Below are 27565 nucleotides of genomic sequence, written 5' to 3'. Positions count from 1 at the left end.
TCAGGAGAGCCCCAGCGCCAGCCCCACAAGGTCGGGGGACAGAGGGAGGCGGAACGCCGCCATCCTGCTGTCTCCCGAAGTGGTTTGAAGGCTGACGGCGGGGAGACCCCGCCGCCAGCCCCGCAAGCTCCGGGGACAGCTGGGAGGCGCAGCGCGTCTCCCCACTGTCCCCGGACCTGATCTGAAGGCAGGCGGCGGGGAGAAGAGCGCTTCTCCCCACTGCCGGCCCCACAAGCGCCTGGGGGGGAATAAATTTTTTTCCCTTTATTTCCCCCCCAAAAAACTTGATGCGTCCTATGGGCCGGTGCGTCCTATGAGGTGAAAAATACAGTATAATCTAACTGCCTCTCCCGCGCACCCTGCAAAAAACACCCCCCAGCCATAGCCAACTTTCCAGAACAGAATGTAGTCTGTGCCAACATTCAAAACCTCAAATCCAGATGTCAGCGTGTGACAGGGTTTCAAATCTGGAGCTATTTGGCTTTGTGGCATCATTGTGTTCGCTGATTGGTTGGGATCACATCATGAGGAATCATGTGACACACAGCTGAGGGTATGGAGGTTTATGAACTGCCTTGGCTGAAGAGGAAAGTTGTCCAATTTCCACACTGGGGGGGGGGGCATGTCAGCAGTGGGGCCCCCTAGAAATATGGACCCAGTGTTTCGACAGTGTTGGGGTAGGGTGTGTGGAATAAACTGGATTCAGTTTCCATTTAAAAGCAAACCTATTTATATTATTTTTATTAATTAAATTTATATACTGACCTTCGTCCGAGCTCACAGGCCAGTTTGCAGTATATCTATTAAAAGTACAGAACGTAATAAAAAGCAGAACACTTTCTGAAACAATACGGAAACCGAAACACAGCAATCCTTCAAAGTCTGCCCTGAATTTTGCAGTGCAGCTCTCAACCCAAGCAATGTGTGCAAAAGGTGCACAGACTAGGGTAAACCATGCATTTGATTGCAGATGCAGGTGGCGCTGTGGGTTAAACCACAGAGCCTAGGACTTGCCGATCAGAAGGTCGGCGGTTCGAATCCCCACAATGGGGTGAGCTCCCATTGCTCGGTCCCTGCTCCTGCCAACCTAGCAGTTCGAAAGCACGTCAAAGTGCAAGTAGATAAATAGGTACCGCTCCGGCGGGAAGGCAAACGGCGTTTCCGTGCGCTGCTCTGCTTCGCCAGAAGTTGCTTAGTCATGCTGGCCACATGACCCGGAAGCTGTATGCCGGCTCCCTCGGCCAATAAAACAAGATGTGCGCCGCAACCCCAGAGTCAGCCACAACTGGACCTAACGGTCAGGGGTCCCTTTACCTTTTTATTTCTGCCAAGACCATACAAAAAAAATGCATTGTATTAGGGGAAATGGCTCTGTGGAAATGTGTATGTCAGGCAGAATTGCATACAAACGAGGGCGTATTAGGAGAAATTCGCTGGTGGGTTTTCAAGAGGGCTTTCAAGGTAACTAAACAAATGGCAAACAGGTGTGGAAATATGGAGAACTTAACTGAATATTGGGAAAAGGAGAAACCCAAACTGGGAGGTTGTTCGCCCATCCTTAGTTGGAGAGGCGCAGATCCCTTCACGAGGAGCATGCAAGTTCCAACCCCTTCTTCTTATCCTGGGCTTTTGCAGGGTTTTGAGAATGGAGGACTTTTTCCCTGAGACTTTCCGCCTGGATACCAAGGACGAGAGAGAGATATTCTTTGAAATATATGAAGGTGAATGTCAGGAGCTTCAGAGCTAAGTCACATCCTCCCAAGCGGAAATGAATTCATTTGACCATTTTCCTATCCTGCCAAACTCCTGCTTAGCTCAGGCACTGTCTTGTTTTTGATCAGAATTGGGCTGTGGTTGTAGATTCCAGATAAGGGAAACTATTCCCAATGGAGATAGTTGGAATTCCTTTCCTTTTATTGCTGCGTTTATCTCCCACCTTTTCTCCAGAGAGCTCAAGGTGGCAGACATGGTTCTCCGCCTCCCCATTATATTCCCACAGGTCCACAGGCCGAATCAGAGCAGCCAGCCAGTATTGCCTGCACTGACTGGCAGTAGCTCTCCAAGAGTTTCAGGAAGGGGACATCCTCCATCCTACCTGGAGATGTCCTTGGGGATTGAACCTGGGACCTTCTGCATGTGAGACAGGTGCTCCACCACTGAGCTACAGCCCAGGAGGCCATGATGGGCCAGATAGACCCATCAGGCACCTGCCTGTGTTTCTCCTCTTCTCCACAGAGCCTCAGATCTGGATCTGCAAGCCCAGCAGCTCGAACCAAGGCCGGGGGATCTTCCTCCTCAAAAACCAATCCGAGGTCAACAGCTTGCAAGCCAAGCTCCTCAGCATCGAAGAAATGTACAAGAAACTGCCTTACAAAATTCCCCCGGCGAGGATCGTTCAAAGGTAGAGAACCCAGTGATGTGGAGGTTCTGCTAACCCACTGCCCCAAGTTTCCAGCTGGCTGGTGAAAGATATTGCTGGGTGGTCTTCGGGGAACTTAACCGGTGCGCTTGAGGTGAAGGAAGCCCGGGGTCTCGGGTGGGCTGGGGAAATCTCCTTCTCGGGCCGTCATCTTGCAGAAATGTGAGCTCCTGGAATGCAACCAGTACGGCAGGAACAGGCAGCTTTTTTCACCCCCGGCGTCCACATCTCTTACTAGGCTACCTTCCCGGGGCCACAGGCCAGTAGTGGGTGGAGCTGGTGGCAAAAGTGGGAGGAGCAACTGCTGCAAATCTTAACCTTTGCACAGTGTGCTGCTTCCTGAACACAGGACACTCTTCTCAACCCTCCATCCAGGAAAGCAAGTGATGCTGTCGAGTTCCGCAACACATCCCAGCCATTTTGGAGGACGTGAAGCTTGGCTGGGGAGGGGTGTGGCCTGGTGACAGAGGGTGTGGCCTAGTAAGAATCCCAAGAGCCATTTGGCACCTCTTCTGGGCCTCAGCATCCCTTTCCCCCCCATTATGGGCTGCAAAAGTCGGGACTCCCCATTAAACACCCCACATACCGGGGGGGGGGGGAATAGCAGAGTGTGGCATCCAGGAGGCCTCCTGTTCTAGATTCCATTCTAGCATCTAGAATTCCTGTTCTAGATTCCGTTCCATTTATGGCTCCTCCAAACATTCAATCGGCATTCCACAGCCACTGAGCTTATTCAGTCTTCACTGAGCTTTTTTGCGATGTGTGTGTCAAAAAACCATTAAGTTCCCCTCCCCCAAATGCTTTTGTATTTGTGCAAATTTCAGAGTCTGAACAGAAGGTGTTAACAAAGTGCCATCCCGTTTTCTGCGATTGCACGGGATTCTGCGTTTTGTGTAAGAGCAACTGCGGAAAGTCTTAGCGGGTGGGTAAAGGTAAAGGGTAAAGGGGACCCCTGACGATTAGGTCCAGTCGTGGCAGACTCTGGGGTTGCGGCACTCATCTCGCTTTCTTGGCCGAGGGAGCCGGCGTACACCTTCCAGTTCATGTGGCCAGCATGACTAAGCCGCTTCTGGCGAACCAGAGCAGCGTACAGAAACACCGTTTACCTTCCTTCCAGAGTGGTACCTATTTATCTACTTGCACTTTGACGTGCTTTCGAACTGCTAGGTTGGCAGGAGGAGGGACCGAGCAACGGGAGCTCACCCCATCACGGGGATTCGAACCGCCGACCTTCTGATCGGCAAGTCCTAGGCTCTGTGGTTTAGCCCACAGTGCCACTCGCGTCCCTTTTAGCGGGTGGGTACATTAGGCCAATGGCAGGATATCCACACACCCCCTTATTCCTTTTATTCCTCCTGGCATATAGAGCTTGAGCGTTCCCGGTCTAAGGACTTCCTGTCATTTGTATGATCAGAGTCCTTTCCTCAGTCGGCCTAGTTTCATTTCCAATACCTTTCTCTCTCTTCTTAAAGTTTTGTGTCATCGGCACAGAAAGATCATTAGCATTTTAACAGGTGGTGAAGAGAGAGAGAAAGAAAGAGAGTCAGATCAGAGATTATTTCTGTCTGGGCATCTAAGGAGAGCTTCAAAGGGGGAAATGCATGCCAAAGACTTTGCATTGTGTGAGGTGAATAAGTCTCTAATGCTATATACCAAAGCTGTTAGAGAGCTGAGCAGCTGCACTCACCTGCCCCCTCCCCTCTCCGTCTAACTGGCTTCCTACAGAAGTGGAAATGCAAAAATTCATACACACACACACGCCCGTGCACACACACACACACACACACACACACACACACGGCTGGATTTAGGTTTGATGAGGCCCTAAGCTACTGAAGGTAATGGGGCCCTTTATATGTCCAGCTGTCTTTTGTCAACAACAAATTGTCGCTGTTATTTGTGTTGAATATATATGCTATATGGTAATTTATAGACCTAACAGGTATCTAAAGCCATTTGCACATAACAACATATGTATTTTATCAAAGTAATTGTTGAGCTGAAATACAATTAAGAAGAAGTATATTAATAGTGAAATATAATTAAGAAGAAGTATATTAACAGTGAAATAATTATTAAGCTCTAACTGTATGTAGGTTTTATTTTATTTGCTTTTTATCTTATATTTTGGAAATGTAGATCCAGTTTTTCCCCCCTTTAATTTTTTTGGGGGCCCCCAAGAGAGTGGGGCCCTATGTTATAGCTTGTTTAGCTTATACATAAATCTGGCACTACACGCGCACACACACACTGCCTCAGGCCAGAATAATCAAATCAAATAAACATGAGATCAGCTAATGCCCGCTTTCAACATCAGCTAATGTCCACTTTCCTTGCAAGCATGACAACTGCACGGCTAGTTTAATCAGTCCACTTACGACTATCAAAAACAATTTGAGCAGTATTTGAAAAACAGAAGCATTGTGTGCCGTCCACAGGACTGGGAGGTCTATTCCGTTTTCTCTAGTTATTCTCTGCCAATCTTACAAATCTGGAAAGCCTTTATTGGCTATACAAGCATAAAGGATCATAATACCCGCTTCCTGTCCTCAATATATTCTACAGCAGCGGTTCCCAAACTTTTTTGGGTCACCGCCCCCTGGGTTCCACGCACTAATCCCTTGTGCCCCCAACCCAACCTTTATTATTCATTATGCTGGTTCACACAATCCAGGAAGGAAGAATAATAATACAGTGGTACCTCTGGTTATGAACTTAATTCGTTCCAGAGGTCTGTTCTTAACCTGAAACCGTTCTTAACTCGAGGTACCACTTTAGCTAATGGGGACACCCGCTGCCGCCGCACTGCCAGCACGCGATTTCTGTTCTCATCCTGAGGTAAAGTTCTTAACCCGAGGTGCTATTTCTGGGTTAGCGGAGTCTGTAACCCAAAGTGTTTGTAACCCGAGGTATTTGTAATCTGAGGTGTTTGTAACCCGAGGTAGCACTGTAATGCAATACAGTTTGAAACAGTAACCATTAGCTGCACATGCATTCAAAAATCCAGTTAGTTTAATTAATTCAACCAAACGGATGAACTTGAAACCCACCCACCCCACCCCAGGTTATTCCACCACCTCTTTTGGGAATCTGTGTTCTAGACTACGGACCTTTTGAATTATCTTTTCACCCTGAAACCCTGGAAAGAAGAATTTTGCATGGAAACACCCCCCCCCATAAAGAAACTGTAATGGAGGAAGGAAATATTAAGATAGTGAGGATGCCTAGTTATCGAGCTGTCTTGTGCCTGCTGTGTTAATAAGTTACCCTTCCCATGCGCTTTTTAAAAAATATATATATTTAAAATAAAATAATGATGATGATGATGTAATAGATTAGAACATAAAAAATAAAATAAGCAGATTGGCATGAGCGAGGCTTGAAGAGCCTCAGAAGCTCCGGTGCCTCAGAGATGCATATCCTCCTGGTTTCTCAGATATATTGATAAGCCGCTGCTCTTAGAGGGGAAGAAGTTTGATGTTCGCTCGTACCTCCTCATTGCCTGCACTTGCCCCTTCATGCTGTTCTTTGGCCACGGCTACGTCCGCCTCACGTGCCTCGACTACGACCCGAAGTCAGAAGACCTGACTTCTCATCTGACCAATCAGGTGAGGGGGGAGAGGGGGGTGGGATTTGAGCGGGAGGCAGGATTCTGTGGACCAGGAAATAGTTGGGCCTTCTCTCAAATGTGGAGCGTTGCGTTAAAACAGGCATCGTACCCAAACAATACGTGAAGCCAGGCATTCTTTGAAATTTGCACTGCTCTGAATGTTGCGATCTGGTTCAGAAAGTGTGGGGAAAGTGTGTAAGAACACGATCTTAGAATGTGGCAGCATGTAGCCGTTGGAACTCCCTGCCTGTTGATACCAGGCAGGCCCCTTCACTGCCCTCTTTTTGGTGCCTTCTAAAAATCTTTATTGTTTGGGCATGCCTATCCAGATGTTTAGAAAGTTGATGCGAGTTTTGGAAGACTTCCGGTCGGCGCCAGCGTTAATGGCGGTCCTCTTTCCAAGCTCCGGAGGAGGACTGCTCTGCGAGTTCGGGTCTGACCCGCTACGGCAAGCGGGGGACCCCTAAAATCACAGGCGCAGAAGCCTGTGAACAAGGAGACTCGGTGGGCACCAGAAGCGCCCCCCCTTACTGCGAAAGAGCCTTTTTAAAGGCTCCGGAACGGCATCGGGAGAGCGCGGTGCTGAGAGTCGCTACCCAGCCCGCAGAGTGAAGCCGCGTCGCCATTAGCGAAGAGCGCTGATTCCTTCCTGTAAATTTTGGACTGAAAAATCCGTGAGTAAGATTGAACGCCTATTTGGAACTAAAAAACTAACCTAAATCCGAGATTTGGCTGAAAACGGGGAAGGTGAAAATTAAGGAAGTCTGCCTCCCCCCGACTGCATGACAGTTAAAGCAACGGAACTTTAAAGCTGTATCCGTATGAAGTATCTTGGGACTGTTTAAGCCTGGCATTGGATATAGATCTCCCCTCTAGCAAGCAGGGCAGAGGGGAGGAAAAAGGGACATTAGCAACCTGCATGATTTATCTAAAAGAAAAAAGCCTTCCGCTGTCCTAATCCCCTGAAACGGACTGCCAAGTAAGACTTCAAGGCACTGTACTGTTTTTAGAAACTTGTGAGAAAGCTACATGGTTGAAGTTTTGTTTGATACAAAGTTCTGGGACTTTGCTGCTACAGTATATTGGAGCGTGTTGAAAGAGTATCCATCGGAAAAAAGTGTCGCAGCATATATATTCAAGCCTCCTGGTATACTTGTTTTTAACTTCTTTGTTTCTCTCACTTGGACATTTTGTTTTGCCCCCCCTAGAGGGCTGAAAGTAACAGTTGCAACGGTTTAAGACAGTGGGATTTTCCATTAGGGAATTGCTTTGGTGGGAACGTCCTTGGGTCATGAGTGGCCCGGCAGAAGAGATAACCACTAGAGCCAAAGCTAAACAGCAACAACAGCAACAAAAGAAAAGAGGCTCAATTTCAAGTCTAGCTCCTACAGGAGCAGCTGGGCAGGAAAAAGTGACAGCTGCCTCCATGGAGTCAGTGACACAGGCGTTACTCAATATAAATCAATCTTTGGAGACTTTGACAAAGCAGAGTACAGAAAATTCACAAAAATTAACAGAATTAACTTGGATTGGACTTGAACACGAAAAGTGTGACATGTAATACAGAATCTATAAATAAGCTGATTGAAGAAAACTCTGCAACACGTAAAATCGCAGAGGACGCCAGAAATATTGCTGGAGAGACACAGGAGAAGCTAGAACCGATTGCTAAAAAGGTTTATGAACATGATGTGACCCTGTCCTTGATGGAATTACAGAGAAAGGAAAGAAACCTGAAATTAAGATTAATTTCTGAGAGTGAAGGGGACAGCCTCGTGGAGTTCCTAACACAAGAGTTTGCTGATTTTTGGCAGGAAGATTTGGAGGAGGGAGAATTTAAGATAATAACAGCATTTAGATTGGGCAGGAGACAGAACAGAAAGACCCCGAGGGACTGCCTGATCACCCTCAGATCCAAGGAAGAAAGAGACAAAATATTAAAACTACATTACCAAAAGGCCTTGGAAATTGAAAATTCACCTATACAAATCTTTAAAGAAATCCCTAAATACATCTTGGAGGTGAGAACCTTCTATAAGGATCTGGTCTACCTGCTGAAGAAGAATAACATCCTCTTTAGGTGGGAGTTTCCACAAGGATTGTCCTTTAACTAAAAGGGAAAGAAGGTGAAAATAAAGACATTTCAAGATAAAGAGAAGTTTTTGGAGAGAAACCACGAGGACTTACAGAAGGGAACAGTGGATCCACTTTCAGAACAAAGGAGAGCAGTAGACATCCTGAACCTATCGTTTGGACTTAAACCACCACCATCAGAGGAAGAGCAACAACTCGGAGCGGTAGGAGGAGTAACGGAGAAACAATAAGATGGCCCTGCAATTCCTTAGTTGGAATTGTAATGGGCTGAACATGCCTTTGAAGAGACGCCAAGTGTTTCATATTTTGAAAAGAGAGCAATTGGATTTGATTTGCCTACAAGAAACTCATGTAACCAGGGTACACAGGAAACTACTTATAAATAAAAGACTAGGACAAGAATTTATCTCATCGGACAAAGTCAAGAAAAGAGGAGTTGTGATTTATGTAAAAGAGAAATGGGCTCCAAAAATGATGTTTAAAGATGAACAGGGAAGATACCTGGCAGTTGAAATACAAGTACAAGGAGAAAAAATTTTAATAGTTGGAGTTTACGCACCAAATGAAGGGAAGGCGGAATTTTTTAAGAAGCTCCATGAAACTCTGATGGACTATTTGGATTACAATGTAATAATCATGGGAGATATGAATGGCGTGGTTTCTACAAATATGGACAAGGCACAAAGATCGACAATCTCTAAGGAAGGTAGACTTCCGAAGACCTTCTTTGAAATGACTGAGAATATGGACTTAATAGACATTTGGAGAACAAGGAACCCTCTTGAGAGAGAGGGAACTTTTTTCTCTCAAGCAATGATGACCTGGACCAGAATCGACCAAATCTGGATTACTAGTGGGATGGCTCCAAAGATTAAGAAAATAGAAATCTGCCCAAAGACTTGCTCCGACCATAACGCCGTGAAGATGGAGATGAAACTTACAACAACTGGTCAATTCAGCTGGAGGATGAATGACACCCTGTTTCGAGATGAGGAGATTCACAGAAAGGCCCAAAAAACTTTAAAGGACTATTTTGAAATAAATTTAAAGGCTGATGTAGAAAAAAGAGTGATCTGGGACGCAAGTAAAGCTGTGATGCGAGGATTTCTAATTCAACAAAACTCAATAAAAAGAAGAAAACAAAATGAGAAGAAGGAAAAGATTTTGGAAAAGATAAAAGAAGGAGAGAAGAAATTAAGATCAAAACCAAAGTCCCAGGAGATTTTGAGAGAGATTAAGCTATACCAGATACAATATATGGAATTGATGAATCAAGAGATTGAGTGGAAGATAAAGCAAATGAGACAAAAGACATTTGAATCTGCAGATAAATGTGGTAGACTTCTAGCTTGGCAACTGAAGAAAAGACAGAAATTAAATACAGTCACAAATCTAGAAGTGGATGGAAAGAATATATCTAAGCCTAATGAGATCAGAAACTGTTTTCTGAGTTATTTTAAAAAATTATATTCACAAGGACCACAGAATGAAGAGGACATAGATGAATTCCTTAAAAAATATGGATTACAAAAAATCTCTCATCAAAGCAAGGTGGATCTAAACCAGAGAATAACAGAACAAGAGATAGAGGATGCCATTCAGAACATGCAACTGGGCAAATCTCCAGGACCAGATGGACTGACTTCCAGATATTATAAAGCTTTAAAGGAATGGTTGATTCAACCGTTAAAGGAGGTCTGTAACGAGATTTTAGAGGGGAAAAGGGCACCAGATTTGTGGAAAGAAGCTTATATTACACTCATACAAAAGACAGAGACTGAAAAGACTCAACTTAAGAACTACCGCCCAATATCTTTACTCAATGTGGATTACAAAATTTTTGCAGACATTTTGGCAAAAAGATTGAAAAGAGTGTTTATGGAGAAGATTCATAAGGACCAATCAGGCTTTCTCCCAAATAGGCATCTATCAGATAATGTGAGGAATATAATAGACATTTTGGAACTACTGGAAGTGAATATAAACACTAAAGCGGTTCTGATATTTGTGGATGCGGAGAAAGCCTTTGACAATATCTCTTGGAGCTTTATGAAAAAGAATCTTCATGGGATGGGGGTAGGACAAGGATTTGAGAATGGTATGGGTGCGATATATTCTGAACAAAAAGCCAAGTTGATTGTAAATAATGTGATAACTGAAGAACTTAAGATAGAAAAAGGGACATGACAGTGGTGCCCAATTTCCCCATTACTTTTCATTTCTGTTCTGGAGGTGTTGCTAAATATGATTAGAGATGACCAGCAGGTTAAAGGTGTACAGGTCGGAGCTAAACATTACAAGTTAAGGGCCTTCGCAGATGACTTAGTTTTGACCTTACAAGAGCCAGACACTAGTACGAAAAGGGTGTTGGAGATAATCCAACAATTTGGCCAGGTAGCCGGATTTAAACTGAACAAACAAAAGACTAAAGTTTTGGAAAAAAACTTAACAGCCATGGAGAGGGAGAAATTTCAGAATGAAACAGGTTTGACAGTGGTTAAGAAGGTGAAATACCTAGGGGTTCATTTGACATCTAAAAATTTGAACTTGTATAAAGACAATTATGAAAAATGTTGGTCAGAAATTAAAAAAGATTTAGAAATATGGTCAAATTTGAAATTGTCAATGTTAGGCCGAATTGCAGTTATTAAGATGAATGTATTGCCTAGAATGTTATTTTTGTTTCAAACTTTACAGATTTTGGACAAGATGGACTGTTTCAAGAGGTGGCAGAAAGACATTTCGAAATTTGTCTGGCAGGGCAAAAAGCCCAGAATTAAATTTAAAGTACTTACAGATGCAAAAGAAAGAGGGGGATTTGCCCTGCCGGACTTAAAATTGTACTATGAAGCAGCAGCGTTTTGCTGGCTGAAAGAGTGGATGCTCCTCGAGAATACAGATATCTTGGATTTAGAAGGTTTTAATAATACATTCGGTTGGCATGCATATCTATGGTATGATAAAATTAAAGTGCATAAGGCCTTTAAAAACCATATTGTCAGAAAAGCATTATACAATGTTTGGATAAGATATAAAGACTTGTTGGAAAACAAAACCCCTAGATGGTTGTCACCCTTGGAGGCTAAGGCATTGAAAAAGCTCAATATGGAGGCCGAATGGCCAAAGTATTGGGAAATTTTGGAACAAGATGGAGATAAATTGAAACTACAGAGTCATGAGAAATTGAAACCTAAAGTACGAGATTGGCTCCATTATTATCAAATAATGGAGGTCTATAAGCAAGATAGGAAAATTGGCTTCCAGGTGGAGAAATCAAAATTAGAAATTGAATTGTTAGAACCCAATACCAAAAATTTGTCAAGAATGTACAATTTGCTGCTGAAACGGAATACACAAGATGAAACAGTCAAATCGGCCATGATTAAGTGGGCACAGGACATTGGTCATAACATTATGTTTGCTGACTGGGAATGGTTGTGGAACATTTACGTATAAAATTTACGGCATGTAATGCCTTAAAGGAAAATATTATGAAAATGATCTATAGGTGGTACATGACCCCAGTCAAGCTAGCAAAAATTTACCATTTACCTGACAATAAGTGTTGGAAATGCAAAGAAATTGAAGGTACTTTCTATCACCTTTGGTGGACGTGCCCAAAGATTAAGGCTTTCTGGGAAATGATATATAATGAAATGAAAAAGGTACTTAAATGTACTTTCCCTAAGAAGCCAGAGGCCTTTCTCTTGGGCATTGTCGGCCAATTGGTGCCAAAGAAAGACAGAACCTTTTTTATGTACGCTACGACAGCAGCAAGAATACTCATCGCAAAGTATTGGAAGACACAAGATCTACCCACCGTGGAAGAATGGCAGATGAAAGTGATGGATTATATGACACTGGCTGAGATGACTGGCAGAATTCGTGATCAGAGGAGAGAGACGGTGGAAGAGGACTGGAAGAAATTTAAAATATATCTCAAGAACTATTATAAAATTGATGAATGTTAAAATGCCGAGGTGTGGAGAGTAAAAGGGATACAGTAACATAAGATTAAGTTAAAGAAAAGATTAAGAGGACACATATTTGACAAAATTGCATAGAAGTTGTTGAAACAATTTGGAAAATTGGGATGCAGAAAGGGGAGGTATGGGGGAGTCCGAGAAACGAAGGTTATGAAAAAAAGGTTATGAAATTATACATGTTTGTTTGTCTTTTTGTTTGTTTGTATTGTTTAAAAATTGCTGTAAAACCAATAAAAAAAAATTATATAAAAAAAATAGAAAGTTGATGCGAGTTTTAATCTTGCTTTTAGTCTACTGCATTTTAACCTTTTAGAAGTCTGTTTGTTTTCACTTCATTTTCTTTTCTTTTCTTTTGCAAAACTGCTTTGAGGTGGCTGTTGCCCATTTTGCAAATCAGGCACCGTGTGGGTTTTATGAAATAAATAAATAAATAAATAAGGGCATCTCTCGGTGAAATTAACATGCTTCCAAATGCAGTATATTAAGGGAAATTGCCTCCAAAAAGAAAATGGATAGTAGGCAAAATGACATATTAAATTAGGGGGAAATGAAGACTAAAATGCTGGTGAGTTTCCATGAGAACTTCCTTTTTTAAAAAGAAGAAGAAGAAGATATTTGCAAATCAATGAGGGAAGGTGAAGAACTAATTGTTAGATTGCAAAAAGCAGGAAATTGAGCAAAAACTGAAATGGAAAGATTCGTCGTTCCCTAAGCCTAGCTCTCAAAAACAGCAGGTGCTAAATTTAAGTAGCTGGGCCAAGGTCATGAAAATATATGACGATACCTTCGGGCTGCAATACATTTTTGAGTCTGTCAGCCTCAATCCAGCATCACTTTTGCTCAGGGGTGATAGGAGTTGGAGTTCAACAGGGGCAGGATCTGTAAGACCTGCCTTTTATTCCTACAGAGGCGCTTCTAGGTTTTATTTGCTGTCCCTGTTGTGACTGGTTTTGTGTTTGTAAGTCGCTTGGGGCCGTTTGAGTGAAGAGGCAGCTGATTAATACTAATTATTACCATTATTAACAGCAGCAACAATGTCCAGAGAGCCACAGGTTCCCCACAACCTGTGCCATAAGCGATACCTACCCCCTTGACCATCTAGATTTCTATGTGCAGGGAAGGCTGGCAAATTCATCCGTCTCCCTTCGAGGGCTCGGGTGAGATGAGAGAGATTTAATTTAAATGTGGCGTTTTTGTAAGCCATCCAGGTAACATTTTGCAAACCGCTTTGAGGTGTTGATTTGAGAGCAGGGCGTTTACGATTAAGCGGCATATAGATGTTTTGAAATAATTCATAAATAGTTTTCTGAGGCCTTTTAAGCAAGAGGCATGATTGGAGATTTTGTTATCGAATACGTCACAGTCACCAAAGAGGAGAAACACAGACAGGAATTGATTTCTCTTCTCACGCCAAGGACGGGCACCAGAAAACAAGGGCCACCCATCCCTGGTAAACAGGGACAGCTGGAGCATATGTTATCCCTGCCAGCCCAGCCCACTTGGTATCGCCTTCCTGCAGCTTAATGGCTTTGGCAAGATGGGCGCCTCGTGTGTGTTTTTTTGCCTTGAACAGAGCTGTTTGCTCAGCTTGGGATTTGGAGAGCTGCGGTGCCACGCTGGCTCCGGAGAGACCCCGCTGCCACAAAGGACATGAAATGAGGGCCAGGTGTTGTTATTCAAAAGAGTACCTGCAAATCTCATCGGCGGGGGGTGGGGTGGGGAGGAGGCCAGGAAATTCATGGCAGAGCAGGTGGCGGTGGCAGCACAGAAATCTGCCTCTCCGCCCCCAATTGTGTCCCGCCTGAGTGGGTGGGAGCGAGGAGGGAATGGTTTGAATTTTCATATTTAAGAAGCGGGGATCTGCCAGGTGGGTGGAATCAAAGGGGAGAGACCTGGAGGCTCCCCCTGTTGCTGCCCCTTCGCTGAGAAATGCGTAAACAGATGGTCCGTGGAAGACTCACCCCTTTGCTTTCTGGAAAACTGCCCGTTTGATTGAGGTTCCTAGATTTGTGCGTGCAAGCCTTTTATTTTATGGACAATATTTGCATGTGCACCCAATAACAAAAAAACTTCTCTTTGCAGCTTGAAACAAGAACATAGTAATATAGTTGTAAACAGTAAATCATAATGCATCATGGAACATCCCGTATGAATTTGCCCAGTCCTCTTTTAAAGCCGTCATTACCTGTTTGGGGAATTAATTCCTCCATTTAGTTCTGGGCCACATGAAGAAGGCCCAGGGGCGCCGACTTATAAAAAATATTGGGGGAGCCCGCGAAAGCTCATGAATAATAAATAAGGTCATGAATATGCAGATAAAGTGGCACCGCCTCCTCGTGAGCGAATAGGGGAGAGCATGCTGCGCCTATTAATCAGCTCCGAAGGAAATTGGGTGGAGCTTTTGCTCGGGAGGGAGGGCAGGAGGCATGCAGCCCGACCCTGTGCATTTGGGGCTGGGGGAGGGGCGGCGGTGGCGCTCTGCTGGAGGGGCGCCCGAGATTATTGGGGGGGCGGAGCCCCCCCAAACGAATTTTTGAGGGGGCTCGGGCCCCCTCAGGCCCCATGGAGTCGGCGCCTATGAGAAGGCCTTCCTTTTGTCTGCCCTGAATCTCCCAACATTCATCTTCATAGAATCATAGACTAGTTGGAAGGGACCTCGAGGGTCATCCAGTCCAATCCTTAGCAATGCAGGAATCTCAACATGTGGTTCCCCATCCAATTTGAAACCAGACCAGACCCTGCTTAGCTTTGCAAGCGTGCTAGCGGCTTTAATGCTACACCATTTGGAGGGCTAGTGGATGAACCCCTAGGGTTCTCATATTATGTGGAAGGGAGAGAGAAATTGCAGAAAGTCCTGCCCCTCTTTTTCAGCCAACGTTAAAACAAATGGAATCCACACAAAATCTGAGTGAAATGGTGGAACCCAAGGGATTCAAAGCACCAAACAAAGGTCAAATGTTGCTCTCTCTGTCTCTTTTTAATGTGGTTTTATTGTCTTGTGGCTCTGGGCTCCATCCAAGGAGGAAGGATGGGTTGTAAGAGCTGAAATAATCAGTCAATACATGCACCCTGCACCTGGTTAAACGGTGGGATCCACTTCAGCAAGAAGTAGCGGCGGTCACCAACTTGAATGGCTTTTTTTTTTAATAATCATATTTATTAGCATTTCGAATAATAACAGAATAAGAAAAATAGAGAAGATAAAGAAAAGAAAGAAAAAGAAAGATAAATTTAAATTCTTACTTTCATAACCTTCTTTCCAGGACTCCCTCCTTCCCCTCCCGATCGTATTCCCCTTTCCCTAAGTTGGTTCCACAAGCTCTCATTCCCAATTAAAAACCTAATATGTTAACCCTTTAGCCAATTTAAATTTATACAATCTTACCATCACTCCTCGTCTTTAACAAAAATAGAAAAAAGATTTTCCCCCCAAGATCTGCCCCAATTTCCTTCCACGAATTCCCCCCCCTTTTTTTAAAGAAAACATGTTAAATCAAGATACCAAAGTTATATAAAGAAATAGAAGATAAACGATATAAGAAGATTCGAAAAGTTGGTTACATAGCCTTTGGATTCCAAGATTCCCCCTCCCTTCCCCGGTTTGAATTCCCCATGTCCATCAGTCTATGTGTTATCGGCCTGGAGGTCTCAGGTCCACAGCCAAATTTTTCTCATTCCACCTTGCCGGTTTTCTTTAAATTTATTTGTTTTATTGATGTTTAACTTCAAAAATCCAGTCTAATAGAGGCCTTTAGTTTCCTTGGTCTTTGTTGCTCCTCCCATTGTTCTTTCCGTGTCGTAGTTGGTCCTTTGTTCTTTTTATTCCTTACTTTCTCAGGTTTCTTTCTTGTTCAGCTGCTAAAACGTTCTTATTCCAAAATCTAGTATCTCTACAGAGGTTTGTTATTCAGGAACAAAAACTTACGTCCAGTCCCTTCCTTTCTTCAATAGAAAATTCTATTGTCTCCTTTTAATATAAACACCTCTGTAGACAAAATAGTATTTCAGTTTTGCAGCTTTCCCAGAAGATAAGACCTGTGCACATCCCAGAGTAGTTTTCCACATACGACCACTTGTAATGTCCCGAAACCCCTCTAGGGGGATTGCAATAACTTTATATCCTCTAATCCAAAAGTCAAATTGTTGTTTCTTTCCCCCCCCCCAACAGTTTGTATCCATATTATATCAAATTGTAACAAAATTAACCAGCAAAATACTTGTAACAAAGTCCTCTTTATATTCTCAAGATTTGACAGCTACTTTGACAGCTGTCAAATTCTCCGTCTCTCTTCGCCAGGTTCTACGAATCGCCCCGGTTCCCAGGGGGGGTTGCCTTTTCCTCTCACCCTCCACTTTTCTCCTCCAGCACAATTCTTGTAATTTCGCATCGTGGAATTAATAATTTTTATCAGCAGTAAACTTCTGGATCGATCTTGGTTACCCAGTCCTTGTTTTAGCATGTTTACAATCAGGGGGGGACTGACTTCCTTTTTAGATCCCCCCCGCTCGTGCCGAATCCGAAAAAAAATTTCTTTTTTTCTCCTTTTATACCCGGTTACCCAATTACTCACGGGTTGTTGTTAAAAGTCCGAATTTCCAATGGAAGAAGCCAGCGCTCTCCGTCGAATGGCATGCGGCTGCGCTCGGCAGGGGAAGCGGAGGACTCACAGCACCACGCCACTCCCCGGCACCCGATCGGAAGCCTTTAAAAAGGCTCCTTCACGATTCGGGAGGGCGCTAGCGGTGCCAGCCGAGTCACCATGTCCACGGGCTCCGTGCCCGTGGTTTTTAAGGGTCCCCACGTCGCCGGCGCGGTAGGACCCAGCCCCTGCCGAGCAGACTCCCTCCGGAGCTCGGAGGGAGTCCGCCATTCGGCGATGGCGCCAACCCGGAAGTCCACCAACTTGAATGGCTTTAAAGTGGGTGGGGGGTAAGAGAAATTCATAGTGGGTTAGATTCCTGGCCATGACAGCTGTGTCCAAACTCCACTTCTGAATGCAGTCTGAATTCCAGTTCCTTGGAAACACAAGATGGGAGAGTTTCTGTGGCGCTCAGGTCCTGCTTCCAATAATAATAATAATAATAATAATAATAATAATAATAATAATAATAATAATAATAATAATAATAATAATAATACTAATAATAATAATTTATCATTTATACCCCGCCCATCTGGCTGGGCCTCCCCAGCCACTCTGGGCGGCTTCCATAAAAACCAAAAATACAGTAAAATATCACACGTTAAAAACTTCCCTGAACAGGGCTGCCTTAAGATGTCTTCTGAATGTCAGGTAGTTGTTTATCGCTTTGACATCTGCTGGAAGGGCGTTCCACAGGGCGGGCGCCACTACCAAGAAGGCCCTCTGCCTGGTTCCCTGTAGCTTTGCTTCTCGCAATGAGGGAACCGCCAGAAGGCCCTCGGCGCTGGACCTCAGCGTCCGGGCAGAATGATGGGGGTGGAGACGCTCCTTCAGGTATACTGGACCGAGGCCGTTTAGGGCTTTAAAGGTCAGCACCAACACTTTGAATTGTGCTCGGAAACGTACTGGGAGCCAAGACCGGTGTTATATGGTCTCGGCCGCCCCCAGTCACCAGTCTAGCTGCCGCATTCTGGATTAGTTGTAGTTTCCGGGTCCCCTTCAAAGGTAGCCCCACGTAGAGCGCATTGCAGTAGTGCAAGCCGGAGATAACTAGAGCATGCACCACTCTGGCGAGACAGTCCGCAGGCAGGTAGGGTCTCAGCCTACGTACCAGGTGGAGCTGGTACACAGCTGCCCTGGACACAGATTTGACCTGTGCCTCCATGGACAGCTGTGAGTCCAAAATGACTCCCAGGCTGCGCACCTGGTCCTTCGGGGGCACAGTTACCCCATTCAGGACCAGGGAATCCTCCACACCTGCCCGCCCCCTGTCCCCCCAAAACAGTACTTCTGTCTTGTCAGGATTCAACCTCAATCTGTTAGCCGCCATCCATCCTCCAACCGCCTGCAGACACTCACGCAGGACCTTCACCGCCTTCACTGGTTCTGATTTAAAAGAGAGGTAGAGCTGGGTATCATCCGCATACTGATGAACACATCATCATAGCTGCCAACGTTTCCCTTTTTTTAAGGGAAATTCCCTTATTCCGAATAGGATTCCTTGCAAGAAAAGGGATAAGTTGACAGCTATGCTTCCCATTGGGGCATCTGCTTGGCTAATGTGAGGCTGGGCTAGATGGGACTTTAGCCTGACCCCACCTTAGGTTCTTATAAGCAATCCTAGCGGCTCCCCCCCCCCCGCTTGCTCGGCTTGCCCACCCTCCTGCTCCCCATCCTTCAAACCCACTTCCCCTTGCTCCTTGCCCAGACCCTTGTCCTCGGGGGGGGGGGGGGTGTCACAGCTCCAGCACTACAATGCACAGCCCCTAACAAGAGTGCCTGTTTTCTCTGCCAACTCCCCGCAGTACGTTCAGAAGAAGAATCCGATGTACAGCCACGTCAAGGAGGAGACGGTGTGGTGTATGGAGCGCTTCAACAACTACGTCAACAAGAGGTTCAGGCACATCAAAGGGCTCCCTAAGGACTGGGTCTTCAATGGGTTCACTGTGAGTTTCCACACTTCCACCCCACAGCTGCTGCCACAGCATTTGTAGCCAGTTCTCCAGGATCAGGCTGTCACGCTGCTCCACTGTTTCTCTATTATTATTTATTGTATGTGTATGGGACGCGGGTGGCGCTGTGGGTTAAACCACAGAGCCTAGGACTTGCCGATCAGAAGGTCAGCAGTTCGAATCCCCGCGACGGGGTGAGCTCCTGTTGCTCGGTCCCTGCTCCTGCCAACCTAGCAGTTTGAAAGCATGCTAAAGTGCAAGTAGATAAATAGGTACCGCTCTGGCGGGAAGGTAAACGGCATTTCCGTGTGCTGCTCTGGTTCGCCAGAAGCGGCTTAATCATGCTGGCCACATGACCTGGAAGCTGTACGCCAGCACCCTTGGCCAATAAAGTGAGATGAGTGCTGCAACCCCAGAGTCGGTCACGACTGGACCTGATGGTCAGGGGGCCCTTTACCTGTACCCATGGTTTCCCCCTCCCTCTTATTTAATCTCTGCAACAGCCCTGTGAGGTAGGTTGGGCTGAGAGGCAAGCCACTGGGTCATCCAATGAGCTTCCGGCCGAGTGGTGGATTTGAACCCTGGTCTTGCAGGTTCTGGTCTGATGCACAAAACCATGGGTAGGCAAACTAAGGCCCAGGGCCTAGATCTGGCCCAGTCACCTTCTCTATCTGGCCCGTGGACGGTCCGGGAATCAGCGTGTTTATACATGAGTAGAATGTGCCCTTTTATTTAAAATGCATTTCTGAGTTATTTGTGGGGCACAGGAATTTGTTCATTTTTATTTATTTTTTCAAAATATAGTCTGCCCCCCCCCCACTAGGTCTGATGGACAGTGAACTGGCCCCTCTCTGAAAAAGTTTGCTGACCCCTGCTCTAAACCATTATGCCCCCACTGGACTGCATAAGCCAACGCCACCAGCTGACCGAATTGGAGAACCTCGTGGAACTTGATTGGTGCAGATGCCCATATGACCGTACCTGCCAATGGGCATCTTGGGGATGTTGAGAAAGTGCTCCTGGACACCAGCCACAAAATGGCTGCCGTTGAGGGTTCAGTCTAACACAAAATGGCTGCTGTCGGGGCGTGGCATGACACAGAATGGGTGCCTCCTCTGAAAGTAGGGAAAGGGGGTCGGGAAAGGGTGGGGGCCGCTCTTGCTCATGGAGAGAAGCTCTTTGTAAAAAGCCATTGAAATGGATTAGGTCCCATTGAGAGTTGGTGTGGTGTAGTGGTCTGGGTGTCGGACTAGGCCCTGGAAGACCAGGGTTCAAATCCCTTCTTGGCCTAGGACTCACGTACCTATGGGGCCGCCTCTCCAGGTATGCCCTGTGGAGGACCTTAAGGTCCACAAATGACAACATTTTGGAGGTCCCAGGTCGCAAGGTGGTTCAATTGGTCTCAACTAGGGCCAGGGCCTTTTCAGTACTGGCCCCAACTTGGTGGAACACTCTGTCACAAGAGACTAGGGCCCTGCAGGACTTGACATCTTTCCCCAGGGCCTGCAAGACAGAGCTGTTCCGCCTGGCCTTTGGTTTGGACTCAGTCTGACCCTTATGTTTTCCCTCCCCTTATGGTTTTGATCTATGGGCTACTTTTAAAATGAGGCTACATTTTAAATTGCATTTTAACCTGTATTTTAAATTGGGTTTTCATGATTTTACTGGTGTTAGCCGCCCTGAGCCTGGCTCTGTCCTGGGAGGGTAGGGTATAAATAAAATGTATTATTATTATTATTATTATTATTATTATTATTATTATTATTATTATTATTATTCTCGGCCATGAACCTCACTGGGGATGACCTTGGGCCAATCCCTGTCTCTCTCTGCCTAGCCTACTTCGCAGGGTCGTTGTGAGGATAAAACAGGGTGGGGGAGGACTATGTATGCCACCTTATAGAATCATAGAATCATAGAGTTGGAAGAGACCACAAGGGCCATCGAGTCCAACCCCCTGCCAAGCAGGAACCTTGAGTTCCTTCAGGGAAGAAGAAGTTGGGGTGTAAAAATAAATAAATATAAACCATGAGTGGGCAAGCGTCTGTGACTTCCAATGGGTCTACTCCGAGTAGGGCTGAGCTGGGGACCACCTGAGGACTGGACATAAGCGGATCCTCTAATCTGGATCTTTTGTGGCTTCCCCTGACTCGCAAGAGGTCTTGTGGGGCAGGGGAAAACTTGCCAGGATCATGCCGCCCTTCTGTGTCTTTCAGAAGAGAATGAAAGAGATCATGCTGCAGTGTTTCCTGGCGGTCAAGTCCCAGCTGGAGTGCAAGATGGGCTACTTTGATCTTATTGGCTGCGACTTCTTAATCGACGAAGACTTCAAGGTACAGTCACGCGGCCGCATCCTTGGCTGAGTGGGCCGCGGATCGAGAGGCATGAGTCTCCAGAGTCAGGGCTTGAGGAGGACAGCCAAGGGCATAGCTGTCAACCGTCCCTTATTTGGCGGGAAAGTCCCTTATCCCAGTGCTGTGTCCCGCTGCTGTCCCTTATTGATGATGTCCCTTAAATTTCCAGGGTTTCAAAGGAAGCAGCTCCTCTCCCTCCCTGCCGGCCAGGGAGGAGGGAGGCTCCAATTGTGTTGCTTGGCTGCGTTGCTCACCCAATAAGGAGTCTAAGAACAACTGGGGGGTGGAGCTTGCATGCCTTGAGCCGATCAAATCGGCCGCGTTGCCTGGGGACTCGCCTTTGCTCAGCGCTTCCCAGTGGAAAGGTGATGGTGGTTTTCCTTGCTGCATCCCCTTTGCCGGGTTGCTGCGCTGTGGGAACCACCGCTTGAGGCTTCGTTTGGCTGCTGGCTGGGCTTTCTACCTTTGGCTTGGAGGGGCTCAAAAGTCGAACATACCTGTGCTCTGAAAATCCCTTATTTTGGCTGCTGATCCTTTATTTTCGAGGCTGTTGGTCCCTTATTTTCAAATCTGTAAGTTGACAGCTATGGCCAAGGGACTCCTCTGATGGATAATGAACCCATAGATTTGGGAATGGTGGCTGTATGGGGTGAGCCTCCGGGTCTCTCTGCCTAGCCACATCCCCTCACCAGCCTTGCTTCACACCTCCCCTGAGAGTTTTTGCCTGGCTGGAATGTGTCCTTGAACTCGTGCCTCTTTCTTTTCCGGATGGAGGATTGAGAGGGGTGTGTAGAAACCAGCCCACTGCGCAGAGGTAAAATTTGAACTCGTCGCTTTGCACACTTTGTCCCTCTGGACCCACCTGCTGCTGGCCTCAGGACGTTATATGGCGTGGGTATACTAGAAGTCGTGGACTTTCAGTGAAGCTGAATGTTGGAAGATTCCGGACGTACATAGTGCATAGTTGGACTACGGAACTCCCTGCCACAGGAGGCAGTGATGGCCACCAGCATGGATGGTTTTGAAAGGGGATTAGGCAAATTCATGGAGCAAAGGCTACAGTGGTACCTCGGGTTAAGTACTTAATTCGTTCCAGAGGTCCGTTCTTAACCTGAAACTGTTCTTAACCTGAAGCACTACTTTAGCTAAGGGGGCCTCCTGCTGCTGCCACGCCGCTGGAGCACGATTTCTGTTCTCATCCTGAAGCAAAGTTCTTAACCCGAGGTACTATTTCTGGGTTAGCGGAGTTTTTAACCTGAAGCTTATGTAACCTGAAGCGTATGTAACCTGAGGTACCACTGTATTTCTGAAATCCAGGTAGCTCTATAGGATAATAATAATAATAATAATAATAATAATAATAATAATAATAGGTTGTCGTCAATGAACTTTTCTTATAATTGACCCACTGAAATTAAGTACCACAATACACTTTGATTTCAGTGGGTCTACTCAGAGTAAATGTTTGTTGACTACAACTCGTTGATGATTGATGATAATAATGGATTTTATCCCGTTTTCGTCACACTCAGACTAGACTCGTGGAAACTAATGGGTATGACTAACTTAGGTCCATTCACTTCAATGGGCATACTCTGAGTAGGGCTTGTTGCACACAACCCAATGATTATTAATAGAGAAATATAAGAAGAGAGATTTGTGTCCTATTTTAGCCCTACTCACAATAGATGCATTGAAATCGATGAACATGAGAAACTTGGGTCTGTTACTTTCAGTCTACTCTGTGTAAGGCCTATGTGGATATATGATTTACGGTATATACCATGTACTGCCCAAACGTTTTCTAAGCAGTTTACAAAACACATACACAAAAAACATTTGCACTGCATTGTTTAAAATAAGGAATAATTTTAAATATATATATTGTAGGCAAAACCCACAGCAAAACTATCCTGTTTAAACATTAAACTATAAATGGCCATGATGAAAATGTGCAATAGAACATCCCCGTTAAAACAACACAGCAATTAAAACGATATTCAGTCCATGAGGTCAAAGGACATCATAATCTTCATTATCTTCAGCACCCAGTTAAATAAATTATAGCCACTTATGATTAATTCAAACTACATATGCATAAAAACAATTCTATATGAGTCAAATGTTTTGTGGATATTTTTCACACTTCCAAGAAAGCCACCGCTCTCCTGAATCCACCGCTGCACTGCTCATTTTTTTTCACTGCTTGCAGAAATATATGGCTGGCACTTTCCCCTTAAACTCTTAGCTTCCTTGAACTTGTTTATATAGCCTCTGTTGCAACAGGAAAGATTTTTTGGGGGGAGGCGGTTACGAGAGAAAATAGAAATGACTTTAGTGCCCCTAGTGGCAGTCATAAAACATTTTGACTGGTCAAATTGGAAAACGGAAACAAATTGTGGGGAAACAGAGCACAGAATCATTAAACTGTGGAGTTGGAAAGGACCCTGAGGATCAGCTACTCCAACCCCCTGCAGTGCAGGAATATGCAGCTGGACTGAACCTGCAACCTTGGCATTATCATCACCATGTTCTAACCAAGTGAGCTATCAAGAATCAACAAAACAGGGATCACACACATGCCTTTAAAGCACATCACTTTCCTCAAAGAATCCCAGAAATGTTAGATTGTTAAGGGTGCTGGGAATTATAGCTCAGTGAGGGGTAAACTACAGTTTCCAAGATTTGTAGGGAGCCATGTGCTTTCTTTAAAAAAACAACCCTGTGTTGTCGCACAATAATTCTCTTGCAGAGTCTTAGATCCAGGATTCAAAGGCAGGATCCAGTGGATCGCGAGGCTTTAAACTAGACACACACCTAGGCCCTGATTTGCAGCCTGGATTTCAGGGCCAGAGCTGGAGATCCGGCAACTCAGCCTGTATGCAAAGAAACAAATGTGTTTCCCCCCTTTTTTCCTTTTCAATCAGGTCTGGCTCCTGGAGATGAACGCCAACCCTGCCTTGCACACCAACTGCAGCGCCTTGAAAAGCATCATTCCCACGGTGGTGAACGAGACTCTGGGTAAGCAAAGCTGAGCAGCCATGAGGGAAATGGAGGGGTTCAGGAGCACAGAAACAAGCCGACTCCGCCATGAACAGAGTTGACCAGGTGCCCAGGACTCCCATGGGTTCTATAGCTGTGTAGGGGACCTGGCGCCCAGGTGGCTGTAGACTGGCTCCTAGGGAGGAGAGGGTGGCACTGTGGTCTAAACCACTGAGCCTCTTGGGCTTACCAATAATAATAATAATAATAATAATAATAATAATTTATTATTTATACCCTGCCCATCTGGGCGGCTTCCAACAAAATATTAAAATACAGTAATGCATCAAACATTAAAAGCTTCCCTAAACAGGGCTGCCTTCAGATGTCTTCCAAAAGTCTGGTAGTTATTGTTCTCTTTGACATCTGGTGGGAGGGCGTTCCACAGGGCGGGTGCCACTACCGAGAAGGCCCTCTGCCTGGTTCCCTGTAACTTGGCTTCTCGCACTGAGGGAATCGCCAGAAGGCCCTTGGCACTGGATCTCAGTGTCCGGGTAGAATGATGGGGGTGGAGACGCTCCTTCAGATATACTGGACAGAAGGTCGACAGTTCAAATCCCCATGACGGGGTGAGCTCCTGTTGCTCTGCCCCAGCTCCTGCCAACCCAGCAGTTCAAAAACACACCGGTGCAAGTAGATAAATAAGTACCGCTGCGGTGGGAAGGTAAACAGCGTTTCCATGCACTCTGGCTTCCATCACGGTGTCCCGTTGCACCAGAAGCAGTTTAAGTCATGCTGGCTACATGACCCAGAAAGCTGTCTGCAGACAAACGCCGGCTCCCTTGGCCTGAAAGCGAGATGAGCACCACAGCCCCATAGTCGCCTCTGACCAGACTTAACTGTCCAGTGGTCCTTTACCTTTTTTTACCTAGACTGGCTCCTGTCCAGAGCCCCCAGAAGGGAAAGGAGGGGAGCCTGGAAGTTGTTCTTTATTGGGGAACTTCTGGGTTCAGACTGAGCAGACTCAGATCTCCCTAACAAAGGAGACCAAAAACATTGCATCTCACAGTTCCTGAGAAGGGATGGATGGATCTCTCCAATTCAGTTTCTCTTAGTTCCTCGGGGTTGTATCCAGTTAAGTTCCCACACTGAGTAGGCACATGAAAATTAATTTAGCCTCATGTTCATAAACTTCAGTAGGATCCGCAATTGACTACAACCCTCTGCTTCCCACTCTGAGGTTCAGTTCTCCACATTTATACACCAGTTTGTGGTTATTGTGGAGGCCTTGTGGAATTTCATCAGCATTTTGGGGTGCATTCCTCATAAAACACATGTTTTTGTCTTCTATTATATACACATTTTTGCAAAGCAACTCTCCTTAGCATAATGAATCTTTGTACGCCGTTTTCACTACTGCATGATGCCCTACCTAGGATATACAGTCATAGCTTGGTTCTCAAACGCCTTGGGACTCAAACATTTTGGCTCCCGCATACTGCAAACCCAGAAGTGAGTGTTCCGGTTTGCAAATGTTTTTCAGAAGCCAAACGTCCAACACGGCTTCTACAGCTTTCGATTGAGTGCAGGAAGCTCCTGCAACCAATTGGAAGCCGTGCCTTGGTTTTCAAACATTTCAGAAGCCAAATGGACTTCTGGAATGGGTTAAGTTCAAGAACCAGGGTATGACTATACATTTTTGCAAATACTCAGTTGAAGAGCTGCATAGTGAAATTCATCATCATCATCATCATCATTTATTTATACCCCACCCATCTGGCTGGATTTCCCCAGCCACTCTGGGCAGCTTCCAGCAGAATATTAAAATACAATTATTCATCCAGTATGAAAAGCTTCCCTAAACAGAGCTGCCTTCAGATGTCTTCTAAAGGTCCGATAGTTGTTTATTGCTTTGACATCTGGTGGGAGGGTGTTCCGCAGGGCGGGCGCCACTACCAAGAAGGCCCTCTGCCTGGTTCCCTGCAACTTCACTTCTCGCAGTGAGGGAACCGCCAGAAGGCCCTTGGCGCTGGATCTCAGTGTCCAGTTTCTGAAAGATAGCTAGCTTTGGGCTTTGCCTTTCAGAAACGAGAATCAGGTAAGTTGCCCTTAAAGGTGGAAACTGCATTGGGTCTCTCCCCACACCACCCGTATTCCTGACTCTCTATCATCTATCTATCTATCTATCTATCTATCTATCTATCTATCTATCTATCATCTATCTATCTATCTATCTATCTATCTATCTATCTATCTATCTCTATCTCATCTCTACCTCTACCTCTACCTCTACCTCTACCTCTACCTCTACCTCTACCTTTACCTCTACCTCTATCTCTCTGTGGGCCTTTCCCAGATCTGGCCATCGAGATTTTCACCAAGAGCCAAAAGACTCAGAACATACTGCCCTTGGAGTCGCTCTGCCACTTTGCCCTGCTGTACAGCGGGGTGGGCACAGACAGCAACCAGTCGCGGCCCACCAAGAGCAAGACGTCCCTCCGCTCTCTCAAGAGCCACCGGTCCCTCACCGAGAACAGCAGCTTCTGCAACAACACCTACAACACGAGCCCCAGGCGCCCGGCGGAGAAGCAGCCGGTCAAATCTCCGGAGAAGCCAGCCAAGGGCGAGGCGCCAGCCCACTCGGAAGGGGTCACCATCGTTCCCAGCAGAGGGGTCCCCAGGAACACTTTGCCCATGCCCCAGATCCAGATCTCCTTCGTGCCCAAACTCGCCTGCTGCCCATTCAAGAAAACCAACCTCCGGGGCAACCAAGTCTGCAGCAGCGGCAACCCGTATATCATCAAGCATGTCCTACCAGTCTCGGACTGGCACCTGGAGGCCGAGGGCAACGACGAGAGGCCAGAGCCGCTGGCCTTGCTGTTGCCGGGGCACCCTCCAAGGACCGGTCCTACGCGGCTTGGTTCCAGCAAACGTTTGGGTCCAAGTTCCTGGCGGCCAGTGGGAACGGGGCAGGCAGCCCCTTGACCAGCTCGCAAATGGTCTCCCTCCATCTCCAGTCCAGCCTCCGGCCCAATCTCCCGGCCTCCCAGGAGCAAGCCAAGCCGCTGCGCCAGCTCATGAATTACTCCAAGATGCCCGGGGACAGTGGCAAGGCCTTGGCAGCGGGCCAGAGCTGCGGCGAATCCCTCCCTGAAGAGAAGAAGCTCTCTCACCAGGGCTCCTAAAAGCAAGATCACTTGTGTATTTCCAAAGCCCTCCTTCTTTTTCCTATAAAGGACGACGAGAACAAAAAAACCCAAAGCAACCCCGGTCCTCAGTGGCGTAGCGTGGGGGGTGCAGGGGGTGCCAGCCGCACCAGGTGCAACATCTGGGGGGCGCACTCGCAGCTCTCTGCCCCTACCTGGCTCACTCACTCTCTCTCACTGCAGTGCTGGCTGTACGAATCCGATCCGAGCCGCCGGGTCGCCGCCCACTGTGGAGGGGGTGGGTGCCAGGTGTGCGGTGCAGAGAGAGAGCGAGGGACTATCTGGGGGAGGGACAGTGCAGCGGCCGCCCAGCGCAGCA

At 46.2% G+C, this 27565-nt stretch overlaps 1 protein-coding gene across 4 annotated transcripts in view; it reads left to right on the top strand.

Moving 5' to 3' along the window:
- The window catches only part of LOC308590993 (protein polyglycylase TTLL10-like), a 48664-nt gene extending 21363 nt beyond the window's left edge, over positions 1-27301 (top strand). For 3 of the 4 annotated variants that reach the window (XM_081201477.1, XM_081201480.1, XM_081201479.1), the window contains exons 7-13: positions 1636-1721; positions 2236-2401; positions 5856-6027; positions 18558-18698; positions 20921-21037; positions 23986-24079; positions 26397-27301. In XM_081201477.1, the coding sequence (XP_081057603.1) occupies positions 1636-1721; positions 2236-2401; positions 5856-6027; positions 18558-18698; positions 20921-21037; positions 23986-24079; positions 26397-27025 (1405 nt within the window). In that variant the 3' untranslated portion in view covers positions 27026-27301. The remainder of the gene's footprint in view (positions 1-1635; positions 1722-2235; positions 2402-5855; positions 6028-18557; positions 18699-20920; positions 21038-23985; positions 24080-26396) is intronic. The other variant, XM_081201478.1, reaches the window with a different exon arrangement.
- Positions 27302-27565: the final 264 nt, after the last annotated feature.

The sequence above is a fragment of the Podarcis bocagei genome (genome assembly GCF_964188305.1).
Source record: "Podarcis bocagei genome assembly, chromosome: 7".
NCBI classification, from domain to species: Eukaryota; Metazoa; Chordata; class Lepidosauria; order Squamata; family Lacertidae; genus Podarcis; species Podarcis bocagei.
Note: the sequence above shows the minus strand (reverse complement) of the source record. Positions and strands in the feature narration are given on the sequence as shown.